This window comes from Strix uralensis, chromosome 4, assembly GCF_047716275.1.
Source record: "Strix uralensis isolate ZFMK-TIS-50842 chromosome 4, bStrUra1, whole genome shotgun sequence".
Lineage (NCBI taxonomy): Eukaryota > Metazoa > Chordata > Aves > Strigiformes > Strigidae > Strix > Strix uralensis.
Genome location: NC_133975.1, coordinates 80,221,734 through 80,239,449, shown reverse-complemented (window position 1 = coordinate 80,239,449; position 17,716 = coordinate 80,221,734). Strand labels below are relative to the sequence as shown.

General features: G+C 41.9%; 1 protein-coding gene across 6 annotated transcripts in view; it reads left to right on the top strand.

Moving 5' to 3' along the window:
- Window positions 1-737: 737 nt before the first annotated feature.
- Window positions 738-17,716, top strand: part of OTUD4 (OTU deubiquitinase 4) — a 35,946-nt gene continuing 18,967 nt past the window's right edge. For 2 of the 6 annotated variants that reach the window (XM_074867400.1, XM_074867395.1), the window contains exons 1-8: window positions 741-1,012; window positions 5,041-5,557; window positions 7,112-7,195; window positions 9,077-9,127; window positions 11,039-11,085; window positions 14,493-14,565; window positions 15,028-15,109; window positions 15,915-16,059. In XM_074867400.1, coding sequence (XP_074723501.1) covers window positions 5,393-5,557; window positions 7,112-7,195; window positions 9,077-9,127; window positions 11,039-11,085; window positions 14,493-14,565; window positions 15,028-15,109; window positions 15,915-16,059 — 647 coding nt within the window. In that variant the 5' untranslated portion in view covers window positions 741-1,012; window positions 5,041-5,392. Of the gene's footprint in view, window positions 1,013-4,912; window positions 5,558-7,111; window positions 7,196-9,076; window positions 9,128-11,038; window positions 11,086-14,492; window positions 14,566-15,027; window positions 15,110-15,914; window positions 16,060-17,716 lie in introns of those variants that run through there. The other 4 variants (XM_074867397.1, XM_074867401.1, XM_074867399.1 and 1 more) reach the window with 4 other exon arrangements.

Here is a 17,716-nt window from a genome sequence, read left to right as displayed (position 1 = left end):
GTTTGAGTGATGACTTCCTACACTGAATAAGCATTTTATTAGGAAAAAAAAATCAAATTTTAATTTGCTACGCACTTGCTTTATCTTCTCGCAACCTTCCCACCACTGAGTTACAGACATTTTATGTATTTCTTCACATCCGTTATAGCATTTCTGAGAAAGAGCAATGCGATATGAAAACACACAGTCACTGTAACAGCACGCATATACCGAGGGCAGAGTTTTAACAATTTTTCCTCTGGGCAGCGATTGCTGGATCCCCCCTCTCTCCTGTCCCACACTTGTTCTTCCGGGCTGTTAACTCATTACAAAAAATACCTGTCAGAAAAACTCTTAAAAACGTTTTCCGTTGCATCCCACAGCCGGGGCTGGGGGGTGTGTGCTTACAACTAGGCTAAACTGCTGCTGAAGGCAGCGGTGCCATTAGGCAGGGGGTGTGAGGGCGGGCAGAGACCCTCACCCCCCTCCCGCCATTGGTGGCCGCGAGCGCGGGGACCTGCCGGCTGGGGGGAGGGAGACGTTCCCCGGCGGTACCACTGCGTGTCCCCGCGGGTGGCGACATGAGGACATCGCCGCTCGCCTCAGCACCACGCGGCTCCTTAAAGCCGCCCAGCGACGAAGCCCGGAAAAACAGCCCCCCCACACACACACACCCCGCGAAACCCTCCATCTTCCAGCACCTGCGTATTCTCCCCTGCCGCCTCCTTCCTCCCTCCCCCGTGCGGCAAATGGTACGAGCCGCAGCAGCCTGCACAGGTGTGGCCGGTGGGACAAACCAATAGCGGGCGGAGGGGGGGCGCCGAAGAGTGATGAGAGGGCGGCGAAGCGGGAGGGCGAGACCGGGACGGGGCTGGCAGCGGCCGCATCATCGGGGAGCGACGCGAGCGGAGCGGCCGCCGCGGGAGATTGAAGTGCCGGGGCCGCGACGAGGCGAGGAGGGGGCGTCGCTGCTGCCGCCGTCGCTCGGGGGGAGGAGGAGAGGAGAAGGAGGGGGCCGCCCGCCCCTCCGCCGGTAAGTGCCAGTCAGCGGCTGAGGGGAGGGTGCGGGCCCCGCCGCGCCGTGGCCTCTCCAGGCGGGGAGTCCGGCCCCGCAGCCCCGGCGGCCCGTGTGCCCCCGGCGGGAGGGCCGCCGCGCAGGCAGGGCCCCTCGTGGGGCCCGTTCCTCCGCCGGGCTGCAGGCCGAGGGGCCGCCCCTGCCCCGGTGCGCGGCCCTGGCCTGGGCCGAGTCGCGCAGGCCAGGTTTGCGGGCTGGGAGGAGGCTTCTGGTGAACCGGCGCTGCCTGAAGCGAGAAAGGACAGTCGAGAGGCTGGGTGAGAGCTGGCCTCCTCCCGCCAAGGCTGCGGTTGGATGAGTACAGGCAGCCCCCGCCCGCCGCGCTGCCCCCCCCTCCCCTCTGCCGGCCCAGGTGTTGGCACAGGCAGGCCGTGAACTGAATCACAAAACTAATCTTGGTTTAAAAATAAAAGTTGGGGTGATTTTTTGTTTGTTTTTTAGCTTGAGTCAGCTTTCTGAGCTGATTCAGTGTACAGGCAGCAGAAGTGTTTGTGTGGGCAATAGAGTTTGGTGCAGAGGAGGAACTAGTGGCTGGAGCTGCTGCTTGTGGTAGAAGTGCTGGCTGAAAGTTTTAATAAAGCTGCTTGCTAATTAGAACATCTGTAATAACTCATGAGTTATAATTTGGCCATTCTTATCTTGATAGAGCATTTAATGTTGAGGTATTTCAGGTGTCTTTTGGTGGATGCATTTCTCCTTCTGCCTTAGAAACTGTGCGTGTACAGGCTAGATACCTTCAGCGAGAACTTCACCTTTTTAGAAACAGATTGCTTCTTGAGTAGCAGTATTTGGAAAAACTAATCTGTGGGTCACCATTGCTTGATCGACTTAAGGAGTCAGTTGCAAAAAGAGCAGGCTTTTAAGCAACTGACCACTATATGACTTCAATTATTTAATTTTCTCAGTGTATTCCCTTCATCAGAACTACATTTACATTCTGTCACATACTAGATGACCTTGTGTGTACAGATGTTCTTGAGTTGAGCAGATGTGACGAAAGGCATTTGCCCTTCCTCTAACCAGCCTTTAGAATCACAATGACAAAAGGCTCAAATATGAGAGAAGACAAATTTGTAAACATGTTGGAGGATAGTTCTGTCTCTAACAGTGACAAATAGGGTGAGGAAAAATGGAATATTCCTAAGAAACTCTTAACTGGATACTAGTTTGATAGGTCTTAAAAGTGTCTTGCCAAATTGCTTTTATCTACAGAAGAAGCACCTCTAGCATGCAGGACTCTTCTAGTCTGAGTTTCTTAAGTGAATATGGTATCTGAGTCAGTGTCATCAACTGTTTATGGTTCAGTTTTGTTAGATAGCCTTTCCCATCTTCTGGTGAGAAGTTTGAGCCTTCCCTCCAGCTCCTTGCTAATATTTTTACATCATGCTCCTTTTCTTAAACATCCCCACGCTGCTTAACCAGCTCTCTGTCTTAGAGGTTCAGGTCATAGAATGGTTTGGGTTGGAAGGGACCTTAAAGACCATTCTAGTCCCACCCCCTTGCCACAAGCAGGGACACCTTCCACTACCCCAGGTTGCTCAAAGCCCCGTCCAACCTGGCCTTGAACACTGCCAGGGAGGGGGCAGCCACAGCTTCTCTGGGAAACCTGTGCCAGGGCCTCACCACCCTCACAGGGATGAATTTCTTCCTTTTATCTAATCCAAATCTGCCCGCTTTCAGTTTAAAACTGTTACCCCTCATCCTGTCCCTGCACTCTGTGATAAAGAGTCCCTCCCCACCTTTCCTGTAGCCCCTTTCAGTACTGGGAGGCTGCTGTAAGGTCTCCCTGGAGCCTTCTCTTCTCCAGGCTGAACACCCCCAACTCTCTCAGCCTGTCCTCACAGGGGAGGTGCTCCAGCCCCCCAATCTTCTTTGTTGCCTCCTCTAGACCTGCTTGAGCAGGTCTGTGTCCTTCTGATGTTGGTGCCCCCAGGGCTGGACACAGCACTACAGGTGGAGTCTCACGAGAGCGGAGGGGGAGAATCCCCTCCCTTGAGGGGCCACACTTCTCTTGATGCAGCCCAGGACACGGTTGGCTTTCTGGTCTGTGAGCACACATTGCTGGCTCACAGTCAGTTTTCCATCCGCTAATACCCCCAAGTCCTTCTCCTCAGGGCTGCTCTCAATCCACTCTTTGCCCAGCCTGCATTTGTGCTTGGGATTGCCCCAAACCATGGGCAGGACCTTGCACGTGGCCTTGTTGAACTCCATGAGGTTTGCACAGGCCCACCTCTCGTGCCTGTCCAGGTCCCTCTGGATGGCACATCCCTTCCCTCCAGCGTGTCCCCACACCGCACAGCTTGGTGTTGTCAGCAAACTCGCTGAGGGTGCACTCGATCCCACTGTCCGTGTTGCCAACAAAGATGTTAAACAGCGCCAGTTCCAACCCCGACCCCTGAGGAACGTCACTCCTCACTGCTCTCCACTTGGACATTGAGCTGTTGACCACAACTCTTTGAGTGTGACCATCCAGCCAATTCCTTATCCACCGAGGGGTCCATCCGTCAAATCCACATCTCTCCAATTTAGAGACAAAGATGTTGTGTGGGACAGTGTCAGATGCTTTGCACAAGTCCAGGTAGATGACATCAGTCACTCATTCCTTATCCACCAGCACTGTAACCCTGTCACAGGGCCACCAAATTCTTCAGGCATGATTTGCCCTTCATGAAGCCATGTTGGCTGTCACCAATCACCTCCTTATTTTCCATGTGCCCTAGTACAGTTTCCAGGAGGATCCGCTCCATGATCTTACTGGGCACAGAGGCGAGACTGACTGGCCTGTAGTTCCCCGGGTCTTCCTTTTTTCCCTTTTTAAAAATGGGGGTTATGTTTCCCCTTTTCCAAATGCTGTTAGAACTTTACTTTCACTTCTCTCAGTTTCTGTTCTCCTCGTCTACACAGATCACTGGGAATTTGCTTTTGCTTCCAGTACACCAACTCCTTTCTGGCAAACCTGGGGTTTGATCCTGCCTTTTTTTTTTTTTTTTTAATGTTTGAGCTCATTCTAGAGCTGCTAGAGCACTAGACTCAGCCTCCCCTGTAACTTCTGCTTACTTGGTCAGTTATTATTGTATACAGATCTTGGCTCAAGTTACTACCCTGCCTGGGCTTATTACTATGGGCTGAAAGTAAAAATTGGGGTGTTCATTCCTTCTGTCTTCACCTCTCTTTCTTACATCTAAATTTGTTCATTTAAACTAAGTAACCAGTAGCATTTTACTTATCACTAGTGCTACTGAGAGCTTTGTAGCTCTTCCTCCTGGGTAAGTCACACAATTACAGTAAAAAAAGCCTTACTAGTTGGGAAAACTTCCTCTTGTCATGTTTTGTGCACCAAGATCTTCTAAAGCCTGTTTACAATGCCAAGCAAAATTTAGTCATGCAGTTGTAGTAAAAACGTTTGTTGCTTCTTACCATTAAGAGTGGTATACAGAAAAAGTAGTATATTCAAAGTATTGAGTGGCTATGGGGTTTCATCCCTTTTAATTTAAGCCTCTTTTTACTATCCCAGTTTTATTTCCATCTCTTTCCTGCAGGTGGATGGATTTAAAAAATAATTTTACAATCTAATCTGTTGGGGGGGGGGGGAGGGGGGGAACCCCAAAGCAAACAAAACCCAGACTAAAACCACAAACCCCGTGTATCTAGGGATTAGGTGTCGGACATCCCGCTGTTAGTTATAAAACTAAAAAGCTGCAGCGGAGTGAACTGAGGCAGACTGGGTGCGGGGCTAAGGGGCAAGACCCCGAAAACGGGTGTCACCCCCCCGCCCCGGGCCGCTGCGGCCGCGCCGGGGGTGGTTCCCGCTTCTTCCTCCTCCTCCTCCAGGACTACCGCTCCCAGAAGCGCCCGGGCTGAAAGTGAAAATAAACGCCAGGTTACGCTGCTGCTTTTTTTTTTTTTTTTTTTTCGTTTCTTGTTTTCCGCTCGGGTGCCCGGCGGCGGTCGCACATGTCCTTTCCCTTTTGTTTTGCGCCCCGCAGGCCGGCGGAAGCCGCCGGGAATCGCCGCCCCGAGGGAGAAGCGCGGCTCGGAGCGCCGCTGCCCGGGAGCTGCTGCCCGGCCCTTTCCGGACGCCTGAGCACCGCGGCGTTTAGAGAGCTGGAAGTCCAGACCGCGGAGTAAAACTTGACGGTTTTCTCCCCGCGATTTCAATCCACATGCGAGTTGCTAACGGGAGACCGGCTGCTTTTCCTCCTCCTGCTGCTGCTACCGGGGGGGGCCGGCGCTCGCCTCCCCCCGCCGCCGTTCCCCGGAGGTGCGCGGCGGGCTCACCCTGCCATGTGGGGCTAGGAGGGGTGCAGCCATTCTCCACCAGCGTCAGGCGGTAAAAACATGGAGGCGGCGTGTAAACCCGACGGCGGGGAGCAGAGGCATCAAGGCGGCGGCGTGGGCGCCCCTGGGGACGCTTCCATGGACGGCTACTTGCGATCTCAGGGCTTGTACAGAAAGAGGGTTGCCAAGGATGGATCTTGTCTCTTCAGGGCTGTGGCTGAGCAGGTAACCGCATACCTCAACAGAGCTACTGCGCGTGAAAGCATGGGAAGTGGATCCCATTAGTGGGGGGACAATCAGTGTGAAAATGCAGTTAAATACAGGTTAAGGTTGCGTGGCCAGGTGCCAGCGAGGGGGGGGGGAAAAGTTTCTATCATCCGAGGTGAGAGGGGGAAGTTCTGTGTGTACAGTTGCCTTCTGTCATCAAGAAATTGGTCAAAACAGGTAACTTCCACTGCCTCCTCAGCTTTTCTCAGCCTGATTTCAACATTTGGGTACAACTGCTTTGTACAAGACTATTGAGGAAACGGAATTTAGCGGAAAGAGCTGAAAAGCCTTGTTCTTAGTTTTGTTAATTAGTTCACTATAAAATTAGAGAAAGTGAGTAATTTACTTTCAGTTCTTCCTGTTGAATTCCCCTCCCCCATTTCAGTGTTACTGTTAAAGGAAAAAAGTGACAGCGTCATCTTGTCTTAAATACAAACAAACAGCAGTGGGAGCTCTGGTGCTTCTGATTGTGGGAGCCCAGATTCCTGTGCTAATTTTACACAGTTCACTCTTTAAAAAAAAAAAAAAACAAAAACTTTCCCACTGAATCTATAAGTTCAGGCAAGCAAACGCTATTGATTTGAAGTGAGTGGGTTTTTTTATTTCAAGGGAATAATCAATGAATATACACTGATAATCTGATGTTTTTAACATATATAGAAGGTTTCTCCCACACTTCTGTGCATATAGAAGTTTTTTTCAACTATTAATTAAATTTTTAACGTCCCCTTCTTATTTTATTGAAGGGAAGGTCTTTAATTCAGAGTTAGTAGGTGTTTACCCACAAATTTGGCCTAATTTCTGTACTCTTCATGCTTCTACACTGATCTGGATTTGGAAATGTTTTAAACTGAGGGTAGTGTGTAAGGATTGCAAGAGAGTCTGCAAGTTAAAGTGACTGGAACTGCCCTACATCGTTATGAGGATGCAGACAAAGTCACATTAGAGATAGCTCTGAGCCTACGATGAAAGTACTATTTTTCCAGTAGAGATTTGAACAGGAGGTAGAATGCAGGTGTCATACTGGGATCTGAATTCCTGGCTTCCTAATCAGTTATGGGCAACAGACCTACACCTCTTGAAGTCAATAGAAAGTAAACCTGCACTCGCTTAGATTTGGCTGGATTTCATTTGAATGAGTGGATGTGGGTAGCTGATTTCTTCATCCACTTCTGCGGTAACTTACTTCTTCATTTAACTGAAATCCTTTACAAAGGAGTCAGTTAAAGAATGACAACAAATGCTATTCATTTTGCTCAGTAAATCCTCTTACAATGGAATGTTTGAATTCACAGATTTACTAAATTCTGTAGTTACTTAATTTTTGATTAAGTAAAAGAGGTTTCACCTGCATAAAGATGTTACTGAATGAATGTGCATTTTCTATGTTCTTAAAAATGAAACTAGAGTATTTCCAAGCCTGTATTTAGACAGCAGTCATTAATTATTTGTGGCCTGTCATCAAAACTCGCTGAGAACCACTGTCACTTTCTTCTCTTTCTCCCTTTGTAGGTGTTACACTCTCAGTCTCGGCATATTGATGTTAGGATGGCTTGTGTAGACTATCTCCGGAAAAATAGGGAGAAATTTGAAGCAGTGAGTATTTTTGTTTTCTTTGTGAGCATTTAAAAAAATGTTACTTTATTCCTTCCATTTTTTGAAGGTATGTTCTGCTGTTTGTGACAGTATTCATCATCTCTATATACTAGCTGATGTTTTTTCAAGTGAGCGCTTTTTAAATTAATTGGCATGTGTGTTGGTAACTAATTTTCATAAGGCTGGAGAAAGACCTCTATACTGCTTGGACTGAAGGGATGTGGGAGTAGGAAGAGTTTTTAATGCTTATTAAAAACCAAAACAAACTTTCTTAAACTTTAATAGTCTGTAGTGGAGCTATCAAAATCTGGATTTTATTTTAGTCATGCCTATATTGATAAAGGTCATAAAATGTTCTTACTGTGCTATTTAACTGCTTTTACCATATGTAAGGGATTTGGCTGGTGAGATTTAGTGACGTTTGTTTCAGGGTCTACAGTTTATTGTGAGTTGCCACTGTAGTTTTTTTTCTAAACGTCTGTAACAAAGTTCTCCTTCATCAACCGTGGACATAAAATATTCTGATACTGATCTATATTTGGCCAATGTTGTCAGTATTAACATTAGGAGATCCTTTTTTTTTTCCTTCCTTCTTTTAAAAGAACAATAATAAAGAATGGCTCCTGTTTGTGTTTGTATGTGTTCTAGTGTATATACCCTTTAACCAAGTTCCAGGATAGCCAGAACAGGAGTATGTGTAAGCATTTGTTACTAGAGGATTATTACTCAGCTCTCTTTTTCTGTTCTAAATGACCCAAAATAAAAAAGCTGTTTTAGATGCACATTGGCACAGGGAAGAGAAGGAAATAAGAGTCTGTAGTTTCTGACCAAGTGCCCTGTGCTCAAATGGGACTGATCACCGTTAATGTGGAAGTTGTCAAGAATGAATGCCAGAAAATACAGTGAATCTCTCTGGGAGAATGCAGCTCTGACTTGACTATTTTCATTTGCCAGGGCTGTTTGTTTCCAGTCCATCTGAGGACTTACCAACTCATAGATCTTTCTCCCTTCTTACTTTATTTTATTTTTTCACTGTTGGCTTTTTAATCAATTTCTTTCCAGAATTACCCCACTCACTCCAGTATCTGCTTCTCTACTTCTGTTTTATGTTGTGTGGTTTTTGGAAATACCATGACCCTTCTTGACTCTAAATGTGTGTTGTTTCCTCTCCCTGATTCTGGTGTCTTCTCAGCCCGGTAACTGCTTTGTCAACCCTAGCTGGTTTTACCATCTTGGTCTCTCTCCTCCAAACTCCCAGTCTTACTGTTCTTTTTTTCCTCAGACTTGATCCAAGCGGTATGACCTCTCCTCTATCCATCTTTGCTGTCCTTCTGAAAAGTCTCTTTTTTTTAAAAAAAGTTTATTGTAAGGCTTCAGAACAGGTGTTTCATGTACAAGGTTGAGGTGTTTCATATCTGTTCTCATTTCCTAGTGTTCCTACTCCCTCAGGTACCTCACTTCAGCTCTGCTGATCTCCTTTGCTCTCCGTATCTCTTACGGATCTCCTTTGCTCTCTGCATCTGCTGTGCACACCTGGGATGAATTGCCCATAGATGTCTACTTGACAGCATCTTTGCTTTCTTTCCGATTTCCCGTTTGGCTGCTGGATTTCTTTTTGGGTTTTTTTTTTGTTTTGTTTCGGATTGTATGAAGACTCCAAAAACTGTTTATGTGGTTATTTTCTGGAATGCAGACCTACATGTTTGACCATTTTTTCCCTTGTCTCTACATCACTTTTTATACTTAGATTGTAAGGACAGGATAGTCTTAAACTTCCGGTGGTACATTCCTATTCGTACAGTGGGTCATAGACTGGGGATTCTATATTCTGTGCTGATAAAAGTAACTAATTACTAATTCTTTTTTTTTAAAAAAACACAGTTCATAGAGGGGCCATTTGAAGAGTATTTAAAAAGTTTGGAAAATCCACAGGTATGTTAAACTTGTTTTATGATAGAAAGCAGTAATCTTGAATTTGATGGATAACTGGATTTTTTTTTTTTCCTCACAGGTGTTTTTGTCTGAGCTTAAGAGGTCTTTGCATTATGTGAATATATACATTTATTGTAAAATGACTTGGGGATTTTTTTTTGGTCTTGATTTAAACCTATTATTCCTCAAAACTGTATCCAAATGTTTCTAGCGTCTACAAATGCCAAGAAACGTAGCATGGCTAGCTTTTTCTTCAGGACAGCCTTGAACAAAGGTCTAAAAGTTTAGGTGATGAAAAGACAGTTACTCGTGTAAGGAATATTATGAACAGTAGCCACGGACTCTTATAAAGATACTGATTTGAAGCAAAATTTTTTTTTTTTTTGCCTAATTTAATTTTAAGTATTTTTATTAGAGAGTTAACCATTGGTGTAAGCTGAGGGGGGAAAAAAGAGGACTATCGAGTACAACATTGCAAAATTTGTTAACTTTTTTTAAGCACTTGTACATAAATTTTATTAAATTTTCCCTGCCTAGAAGTCAAAGCATGATTTTATTTTTTTTTTGTTTTTTTTTTTTCCCCCTGCCATGCCTATAGCATCCCTAGTTAGAAATGCTAATGAGATGGTTCTTTATTTGTTTCCAAAATGAATGGTGGAAGGAGGAAAAAAGTGGGTGTTAGCCTATTCTGCTTCTGTTATGCTTTTTTTATTCCAGGATTTTTAATTGCGAAGCTTTGTTAGTCAGATCCTGAGGTTTTATGCTATGCTAAATGGTAAATCTTGCTGTTTCCCAGTAGAACTTACTCTGCACTGAACTACATCAGTGTGAATGGTTCACAGCACTGCACTGTGTGTATAGAAAATGTCTTTTTCATACATGTCTAATAATGTTTAAAAATTTTTTAAAAATAAAACATATTGTAGCTTTTTTACATGATCAATTAGTATTATGTTATTCTATATTTGAAAATTGTCATGAGAATTCTAAAAAATGATTTAAAAAAGTTGAACTGCTACAAATTTCTACCCCAAACTTAATTTCAGTCATTTTTAATTTACTAAGAATTTTAAAAAGAACCAAAAAAAGGTTAAGAATAAAAGGAGGAAGATCTAATTGCGTCATACTGAAGCGCATTACAATAGTTAGGCTGGTAATGGAAGAAACAAGTTTTAACTTCTCTATGATATGAGTCTGGGTTATGGTGTTACTGACATTTCACTGTTTAACAGCTTTGAAGGGCAGATTTTTGGTCTTTAGGTACCGATATACAGCTGCTTCCATGAGAAATGCAACTAACTATCACAAGTTTATTTTGGCTGTTTGGAAGTGGTCTGTCTCCTTCGTGTTGGAGCACTTCACAAGAATGTATCAGTATATTTGTATGGAAGTTATCTCTGTTTTACGCATGAGAGTTAAGCCTCAAGGTTCTTTTTCCAGTTCATCTATAGCTAAAGACCCACAAAACCAGACAGTTCTGAAGGTAGTGAGTAACATTTTTAAAAGCACTTGGCAAATCTGACGCTCACTTTTTTCAAAAATCACTTTTGAAAAGCTAGAGTGCTGGTTGTTTAACAAAAGAAAAAAAACACTGTATCACCTTTCAAAATCATACTCTTCAGTGGTAGATCTGCATTTATGTGATTGTTTTTAGTTCTCTTGGTTTTCATACACATCCATTTCTAGTTTGGGAAAAAATCCCCCTAGCTTGTACCCCTTAACCACTTTACAGGAATAGTTACTGTTATTTCAAAAAAACCTTCAAATACAATCAGAGTGTCTCAGCTGAACTCCAGACTCAGTGTTAATATATTTGGTTTTGGCAATGATTTCTTGCTTCTCTTGATCTACACAGGAGGAAGTATAATAATTTTGACTTTGTTTGAACTTAATTTTTTTTTTTCAATACAGGAATGGGTTGGACAAGTAGAAATAAGTGCCCTTTCTCTTATGTACAAGTAAGAAAACCTTTACATTTTATTGAGATCCGTTGTTTTCTTAGTGAATCAGGTGGAATAGCAAAGATGGAATTGTATGTTATACTGTAGTTCTCCAGAAAATAACTAATATGCTTTGAAAATTGCAGCTGTCAAGATATTAAATAAAAATAGAACAGTGAACTTTGAAAATGACTTTTAATAGGGAGTTTGAATACAGGTTTGCAATAAGTTGTGCGTCTCACGTGTGCAACTAAAATAAATTTGTTAATTTTCACATTCTAATTTGTCTGTTAAAATTGCTTTTCTTATTTCTCACCAAGGCTTTAACACTAATGCTATTGCCAAGCTGTGGGCTGTACCCATTTATTTATTACCTCTGTACCAATGCTCTGATGTAGCTTAGGGATAGGAGTATTGTAGGCTGTATGCTAGAAAGCCCTTCTCTCACCTCCCCTGTATGAACTTGTATGTACTGATGTAAGACTACCTGGTGTACTGCTGTAGCTTACTCTCTCTTTCTTGTGTAAGTTTTCTTCTTTCTACTGTATCAGCATAGATGAAATAGTATGAGTTTGTCAAGGGCCATAACTTGAGCTATGCTTAAGAAACATTTTGGTAATTGGGCATAGATAAACACTTCTCTTGGTGATGAACAGTTTTGCTGATGTGTTTTTATTAAATATAATCCTATATGTAAATATTCAGCATATTGTTTCATACTACTTTGTGAAGAAAGATTAATAACTGCTTTCTAATGACTGTGCAAAGGAATGAGCAATGTACAGCATCTTCTCTTTCTGCTGTTTGTAAACTAGATAAAAATGTAGTACTTTAAAATGTGTACTATAAATTCATGACTTTATACTTTGACTCTTGATGAGACAGTTGATAAGAAACAAACTAGTTATTACTTTCAGGTACTTAGTGCTAAGTGCAGGAAATTGCATAAAATTCTATCTTTGCATTTATGTGGTTAATGGGACAGTTTGGAGTTGTATGTGCTGTATGGGAGGAAGAGCACTGAACTGAAAGTCAGAGTAATGTTTTGGCTGGAGGCTTAGAGAGAAGTCTGAGGGTTAGATCGAGCCACGGTGTGGAGGGGTGTAACTCAATTTAAGTCAACAAAATTACATGCCTGATTATGTTGGAATTGGATGGTTGTGATTTTTCTGTTGTATTTCTGGTCATGAGAAATGTATGTTCATGAAATAGCAGCAGTTTATTTGGAAGTCATGATACATTGGTATCCAGGACCATGACTGGTAAGCAAATACAGAGACAAATCCTGGTTGATAATAGTATTTTTTAAATTTCCATTGGAAGCGAGAGGAGTCTTGGGGCATAATTGCAAGTATAGGTAGTACTTCACTGCAGAGGTGAACACACAAGAATTGTTCCTGCCATACTTGTTTTGGGAAGACTGGCCTCTATTAAAAGGCAATTTAGAGGCTCTGGGAAAAGTAGAAATAGTGATGGAGGTAGGGGGAAAGAGCTGCTTCCCTTCCTGCATGCTGTCAGACTGAAGGCAAGCAGAAGTATGAATTTCTTGTTCTGTGCCAAGGGGAGAAGTGAGAGAGTTTCAGACTTTTCAAGCACAGGACAGAAATGCAGTATGAATAGGTTTGTTGTCATTTTCACTCCTCAGATCTATCACAAGTATAATTTGGCTATCTAGTAAATTTTCCTTGCCTCCTTTAAGTGGGTAAGCCTCTGAGCTATGAAATTCTTTTCCTCTCAGAATTACTTTTTCTGAGTTGTTGTAGAAAGTTTTGTTTTGTGATTTTTTTTTTTTTTAATCCAGAAACTGCACCTGTGAATATACTTAATAATTTTGCAAGACTAATAAAACTTTTGCTTGTGTGAGCAAGGCAGAAGTTGAAGGAAGTGATAGGTTGCTGAGCAAAGAATTTGTAGGGAGGATTATGGATAAAAGAGAGAGAGAAAGTAATTAAATTTAAGATCATGACAGACTGATTATAGCAGACAAATAAGTAGCAAAGATTGATAGTCTTTCAGGTTTTAGAAAACAAAAAATCAAATAGCATGTCATGTCAGTATCAGTTATGGATTTTCCTGTATTTGTCACTTCATATCCAGTTCCACTTTTACGCTTTCTAATCTAACAAGCTAAAAAAAGAACTAGGAAGTGTGGAATGTAAATTCCAAATTTGCTTAACTGTAGTAGCTCAACTCTTAATTTATGGTATTTTTAATCCTCTTAAATGAGATGAGGTACCCAAATTTAGTTTGCAGGAATAAAAATTTTGTAAACCTGTTTTGAAAAACTCTACTAGACTGATACCTTTGATGATGAGTGTCTGCCAACACCACAGTGGCACACTATCTGCTGGTTTGCTCCAAGCTTTCCAAAAAGTTTGTTGCCATTCTCTCAGTTTCTCGGAGTCCATTAGTGTATCACTTCCCTGGTATCCCTGAGAAGCGAGATGAATTCATTACTAAATTTGTAAATTCTGCATCATACTCTAATGACTACAGTTGGATTGCTTAACCTTGTCCCGCTCTCCTGTCTTCTGTATTATGCTCGGGAAGCTTTTTTGGACTAGCAGGGCTTCTTTGCCACTTTAAATCCAGCAATTTGAGTCTAATGAACACAGCATGGTGTTAGACTCCACGTTTCATGGAGTTTTTCTCCAAAGAAAAAGGGAAATTGAGCCCTCTGAATGTCTCTTTTGCAGTGTATTATCGTTTTAAAATGCAGAAGATGATTGTTCTCGCTACACAGGAAAAAACTGAGACGGGTGGAGGGCATGGTTTTCAGAGGTGGTGGAGCGCGATTACAGTATCTGATCCTCGGGTGGTGCCTGCTGATGGTCTGTTGGGCTTTCGGCATGCTCCTTAGCACACTGTAGCAGCTGGGTCACCCTTTGGGAGTAGAAATGTCCTGTGGACCCCTGTGAGCACGAGAACTTGATTTGGGAGGCAAGAAGAATTTCTGAGCAGAGACGTGGGCTGTTCTGTTAGCTGGTCTCCCAGCCCAAAAGGGTTCTCGCACACATGTCATAAATCTGCTAGTACAGATGTAGCCTAAGCCATTCCTCACCTTCTGGAAACTTACCACTGTGTCCTGTCTCTGTTCATAAAACCGACCTCCTCTTTCTTCTGGTGGGTTTCCAAGTGGCAAAGTATAATGAATTTCTCCAGGCCTGGGGAGGCTCTAGACGGCCATGTTTGTTTTACTTGTCATTGGGTCTGTGCATGTTGTGCCAGCACATGTTACTCTAGTATATTCTTTCATAAAAGTAAGCCTTTTTTTTGACCAGTGATAGTTGTACTCATCTTTTTCAGTATTCTTTTCCACTAAGTGTTTTCTGTGGTTATGTATGTTCCTTGAACTTGACTTGACTATTCTGATTTTTATTGATACTAATTTTTAAGTGAATTCTTAACTGCTACTTTTTTCATAGGAAAGATTTCATAATATACCGGGAACCAAATGCTTCTCCTTCACATGTAACTGAAAATGGCTTTTCTGATAAGGTAAAAAAAAAAATAAATTACGGCTATTGTGAAAGGCTCAATTAAGACTATAAACAGCAAGTAGTTTCATGTGAGTCTTATACACAATGAAATGTTCTGAGAATTCAATTTTAAAAATTTCATTTGTACGTATTTAAGGCAGCTATTCTGTTAATACATGTAGCACAGATGGTCCATATTTGGGGTGTGGTGTATCTTCCCAGTAATCAAAAATTCTGTAGAAATCAATTTAGAAGTGCTAACTCACATAGCTACCCCTGTCTTGAATTTTTCTTGACTTTCGGTCAAATTCTTTTTGGTTTATAGGACATCTGCTAAACATTTTTATCATTTTATTGATACTTTGAGATCCTGAGAGATAAAAAGTGCATTGGTACATTAAATTGAGTTTAAAAGGTAGTGCTCATATGAAAAACCAAGTGAGATGCAAAACCTAAAGTGTCTGTGTGGTTTTTTTAATAGGTATTGCTGTGCTTCTCAAATGGAAACCACTATGATATTGTTTATCCCATAGAGTATTCAGAAAAGGCTGCTTTGTGCCAATGTAAGTATTATGTTGGTTAGTTAAAAGCACGTGTTTTTACCAAAAATCTTAAAATGATCACTATCAGGTTTCAGGAAAAGGCTCTGTATGAAAATTTATTACAGTCATTCTTTAGTGGCCTAGTTTTCCATTCGAATTGTCAATAACTATGATTTTGCCAAAGCATGACTTCTTATTGTGTCCTGATTCTTGACAAAGCAGATTATATACCAAGAGGAGAAGACTTACCTGCCTCTTTGAATCTTGGTGGTCTAATGTAAACAGAAAATGTTGCTGTGCTAATTTATAATCTGTTGCATTGTCTTTGGTCAGCATTCTGGTTTTAATTTTGTGTTTCAGTCTGTGTTAGCAAACTAACTGTTTATGTTAAAATTATCCTTGTGTGTGTAACTTGTCACAGAAATTACAGGGGTTGCATGTGCAAAAAATACCTGTCTTCAGGGATTATTGTTTTCTTTACTAGATTTCAGAAATGCCCAAAGGCCCTATTCAGGTTTGGTGGGTCACTGTGACAGTCCCTACAAGGATTCTAATTCTTCATGAAATCTCTGCCTGTGTGCAGAGTTACAAGGCAGAGGCCAAATTTGCCTGTCAAGAGACCTGATTTCTAGTAGTTTCATGCATACCCATTAAGCCATAGTAGCTGCAGCTGGTTTTGCTTCTGATGCCTTCACTGTTTCAGTTGACACATCAAAATGTGCTTGCTTTGATTGAAGTAATTTGAAATGTGTCTGTAATGGTGGTATAAAACCTAATTTACCTTGTAATTGATTTTGCCCTTCCACATTCTTCTCCTCTTCCCCAGCTCTGCTGTACGAGTTGCTTTATGAGAAAGTATTTGATACGGATGTAAAGAAAATCATAGCAGAACTTAGTGCTGTTGGTGTGACAGAGGAGAGTAATGGTAGCAGTGAAGTATCTGCTTCAGATTCAGAAGATGACAACTACAGGTAAACGGGATCTAAAAGTTAATGTAAGATGCCTGTGGGCAGTACATGTTAAATGAGTTTTCTGAATTTCTGGTGGGTAGTAGAATCTAAGTTAGGGCTGAAAACATTTCTAAATTACTAAGAAAAGAAGCACAAAGAGGTAAGGTTAGAACTATGAAAGAATGAAATGTGTAATCTTCACTGTACCTAAGGACAGGGTTCTGGTTCCTCTGTTTTTCCTGCAGTCTAGCTTTGGGTCTCTTTACATAATGGAATATTGCCATTGCAACATGTTCCTCTTCCTGTTTAAAATAGCAGAATCCCCTGGGAGAACTGTCAGCTTGCCAGTCTGGCATGGTAAACTCCAGGAGAACTACTTGGCTCACTCTTGCAACTGAGTAGAGTTACAGGAATCTAATCCAACTCGTGTTGCTTCCACATCTGGGGGCTGAAATGCCTGCTTGAGATGTAGCTAATGGAGAAATACAGATGTAGCTTGCTCCATTTTGTTCCTTGATCTTTATGAAGTGATTATATTTGTGGGTTTTCCTTTTGCTGGACCTGGATGCTCTAGCTAGCTTTGAGATTTTGACCTACTGATTCCTTTTGCACAGTAAGTCTTTCACAGTGCCATTTTTGCATTTACATAGCGGCAGTTTTTCTTCTGTTTAATGCTGTTCTTAAAACCCTGGCTTGTGTGAAATTCCATTGAAGCCATGGAGATTATGCTATATTAGTGCATCATGTCCCCTCTTCCCGCTGAACGTCATTAAAGGCCTTTCTGGGGGCTCTGCTGTAGTCTGTGTGGCATGTGGCAGAAGAAATTCTTTGAGACGTCGGGAGCTGATTTTTATCTCAAGCTGAAAACAACAGAAAGGAAGATGATGGAAATCACCACAGAAAGAAAACCAAGTTCTGGGAAAGGGATTAGCTTCCTTTCTTGTTTGGAAAAAAAAATACTGGAGAACATTTCCAATTAAAATACAAAGTATTTCTGCCTCGGGAAACAATTATTGTAGTTAAATGTCAGAGAGTGGAAACCTTCTTTATTCCTTTCTGTTCTTGGAGCTTTCCTGGGCTTCATATGCAGTAGCATTACCCTGTATCTTTGGGATTGATAAGAAAATACACTGCTAACCTCCATAGCACCTTTGTAAATGAAGGTCATATACTCACATGAGACTATCGAACTCAATGGTTGTGATTTAAACCATATGTCTTATGATGCAAGAGCTAGTGTGTGTGACTTTTGACCTAGTTAACCCAAATTACGAACACTTTGCTGTGTTTATGAAGTCTTAAAGTTTTTGCTTGTGTTAAAGTTGACTTCAGCTTGTTTCATTACCTAGTTTTCCAGAAGATCTTTCTCATTTTATAAATGTGAACTTTTCAGTTATGTTGTTATTAAATGTAATAGTTTATTTTGGTTTTGGGAGAAGTTAATGCTGACAGTTGCCTACAACTGCTGTAGGGAAAAATACTTGTTTTTTCTCTGTGGAAAGTAGTTTTCCAGCAATGTCAGGTGTAGAAAAAGTAAATTGGAGTGCCTGATGCCAATTAACTAATGGAGTGGCTTTTGGTTTTGAGTTTTGTTTTTTGGGGTTTTTTTTATGTCTGCTTTTGCTATGTTTTCCTTGCATAGTTGCAAAAATTTTAGAGGAATTTTTTGTTTCCCTTG